The sequence below is a fragment of the Octodon degus genome, unplaced genomic scaffold (genome assembly GCF_000260255.1).
Source record: "Octodon degus isolate 3935 unplaced genomic scaffold, OctDeg1.0 scaffold00206, whole genome shotgun sequence".
Lineage (NCBI taxonomy): Eukaryota > Metazoa > Chordata > Mammalia > Rodentia > Octodontidae > Octodon > Octodon degus.
In genome coordinates this window covers 1,110,670-1,113,801 of record NW_004524782.1, presented here as the reverse complement: position 1 = coordinate 1,113,801, position 3,132 = coordinate 1,110,670, and the positions used below count along the sequence as shown (strand labels likewise).

Below are 3,132 nucleotides of genomic sequence, written 5' to 3'. Positions count from 1 at the left end.
CTCTCTCTCTCTCTCTCTCTCTCTCTCTCTCTCTCTCTCTCAGAACCGGGGATTGAACTCAGGCCCTTGCACTTGCCAGGCAAGCCCTTCTACTGAGCCATCTCCCCGGCTCCTGGTGTTCGCTTTTGCAATTCCATTTCTTCCTAAGTGTGGCATGTGAGATTTTAGCTGCTCTGTTCCAGTGTTTCCTTCTTCAGTCGGTGGTAACAGCTCCACATCTGTTTGCTTTTGTAGTTCTTCTCTCATAGTCATAGTCTTATTCAAAGTAGTATAAATGCGGCTCTTAGTATCTTGCCTTCAACAACAACAAGTTTAAAATGTGCATACGAAGTTTAGTATCGAGACTTTATTACTGATGATTCCTTTAAGAGCATCACTGGATTTTTCTCTCCTGCTGAATCATGATGATTAGATGTCATTTTATATTCCAGCCTGTACTGAAAATAATTCAGATCAGAGTCAGCTTTCTGGAACATCACTTCCAGCTTATCCATCTCCGCTCTCTGCTTCCATGTTGAATAGTTGACATGCCTCAGAAAAGTTGAGAATGATTGTTTTTCTTTTTCTTGGCTGGCTCAGGCTGCCTTAAGGGTGGGCCTGGAAAGGCACATGGGGGTGGGAATCGAACCGCGGTGTCCTCTGTCTGACTGCATCTGCAGGAGCCGGTGCTTAAACAACCGAGCTAACCGGGAGGCTTCCAAAGCGCTTGTGCCAGGTTTAGTTCTTCATAACTGCTTGGGAGCTTTGCTTGTCCAATGCCCTCCTAAAAGTTTTGCATTTTAGGATATTTGGGGGGATGTTTGTTTTTAAAATTAATTTTATTGGTACACCTTAGCTATGCATAATGACCACATTCATCACATGGAATTTGTACCTGTACATAATATATCTTCATTCCTTCTTTCCCAGGCCCTTCTCCTCCTTTGAACCCCTCTTCCCCTCCTTTTTTTTTTTTAATATTTATGTGTTTGGTACAGGGCATCACTCCACAGCTCAGACTCATAGTGGTCCTCTTGTCTCAGCCTCCTCAGTGCTGGGATTACAGGTGTGTGCCACCATGCCGTGTTTCAGGGCCAGCACGGGGGTACCCGGGTTCTGGGAACAGCACGGCATGCAGTACGGGGAATAGAACTTGGGTGTTTGTGCTTTCCAGGCAGGCACTTAGAGCACTGAGCGATCTCGCCAGCCTTCTGCTCCTTATTTACAAAGCTTTGTTTTCATTCTGTTCTTTTATTTTTTGTTTTTGCTTCCTTCTCAGGAGGGGAATTTTAAAAGTTTTGTGGGTTTTTTTTTATTATTATTTTTGTGTGTTTTCTTTTTATGGAAGGGCCTACAGGGTGTTCAGGGGCTCAGTACTAGATTGGACTCATAGTAATCCACCTGTTTGCAGCTGCCCAAGTGCTGGGATATCAGGTACGCACCACCATGTCCAGTCTCAATTGCCATCTCAGTGCACTCCGGGGCTGGGGCCTGCATGGCAGGCCTGGGGATGGAAGCCCCTGAGATCGAAGCCTGGGTATCCGCTGAGCTATTTTTGTTTTCTAAATTCATGCTTTTTATTGATTTTGCATTTTGGAGATGGTAAGATCCATCATGGTTTCCCCATCCAAATTCATGGACTACTTAATCTTCTGTTTATAGTAGCTCTGAGGCGTGTGCTTCTTTATTGTACCTGGAAAACACAGAAGTTGGAACACAGGAAGCACTCGAGGAACTATAGCAGGAGAATCACTATGAGTCTGATCTACATGGTGAGACCCTTTAAACCTTGCACTAAATACATAAAAAAGGGAAATAAAATAAAGTTTAAGAGGAATTGTAAATGAATAATGGACTGGCTGCATCATTCCAATTTCTCCTCATAATGGCTTCATCCCGGTGCTCTCCAAGTCTGTTCTGGAGTTGCAGGTTGGTAGGTGTCTGGGTTTCTACAGACAACTCAGGGTGCCTCTCAACAGAGTCCCGAGGAGTTACAGCCTCTATTATCGACACCTGTCTGAGGGTTGTGGCCTTCCTCGGTTACTCAGTGCTTTCCTCTGTACACGGGAAAGTCAGGTGGAGGACGCCTTTGCCCGGAGAAGCACAGAGCGAGAGCAGTCACTGCTCCTGTGGAACGGAACTCGTAACAGCGGGCTTTTGTGACCTCACCATCTTGGTCTCCTGGAGAAAAAAAATCAAGATGCAATCTTTATATCCTGAAAACACGGCCCGTCAATTTTTATCTAATTACTCCAATGTAGAAGTATGATGTGCAATTCCTATTTTATTCTATCAAAAGCAACTTTTCAGACTGGGCGTGGCGGCGCGCGCTTGAAAGCCCAGCGCTTGGGAGGCTGTAAACAGGCAGATCACCATGAGTCTGATCTAGTACTGAGACCCTGCACACCCTGTAGACCCTTCCTTAACATAAATAAAAAAGCAACTTTTCTTATTTGACTTTCTAAATGTCATATCAGTCCTTTTTCACATGCGTCCCTAATATATTTCATGACTATGCTTTTTTTTTTTTTGCAGAACCGGGGATTGAACTCAGGGCCTTGCGCTTGCCAGGGAAGTGCTTATTCCACTGAGCCATCTCCCCAGCCCTGAACTATGCTTTTTTAAAAAATAATTTTATTGGGAAACAAATAGCAATGAGACAGTTTCAAAACCGATTAGTAGGACAGTTTCAATAATTAACACGTTGCACGTTGTTGTCTTAGTGGTTATTCATTGTACAAGATGCAGACATGATAGCCTGTCCACAGACACTATTAGAACAAATCTCTCTGTTCATTGAATTAAGAGAATGCAGCTGTGTACTATCCTAACAAAAAAGGGGGATACAAATGAACGACCATAAACCATGCTTTAAAAATGTATTCTAAACTTTCCAGTGCGGAAAATATTGCAAACATAATATAAATCTACAAATTGTAAAATAAGCTATAAATTCACAGTACTAATTGCCTGGTTTCATTTATGCTATGGTGAAATGTGCTCATACATTCGGCTGGGTAGATCTAAAGCATTTGCTTCATCACAAATAGCTCTACTAGGAACCCTGGTCTATGTTTTATAATCTTATTTTTCTTTGCAAATAAATTAATATTGCAGTATCAATAACTCTTTATGTAAATTTTATAAGAATTC

The 3,132-nt window shown here is 42.6% G+C and overlaps 1 protein-coding gene across 1 annotated transcript in view; it reads right to left on the bottom strand.

Moving 5' to 3' along the window:
• The window catches only part of LOC101589501 (myeloid cell surface antigen CD33-like), a 25,611-nt gene extending 25,117 nt beyond the window's left edge, over positions 1-494 (bottom strand). The window contains exon 1 of the mRNA XM_023704899.1: positions 439-494. Coding sequence (XP_023560667.1) covers positions 439-494 — 56 coding nt within the window. The remainder of the gene's footprint in view (positions 1-438) is intronic.
• Positions 495-3,132: the final 2,638 nt, after the last annotated feature.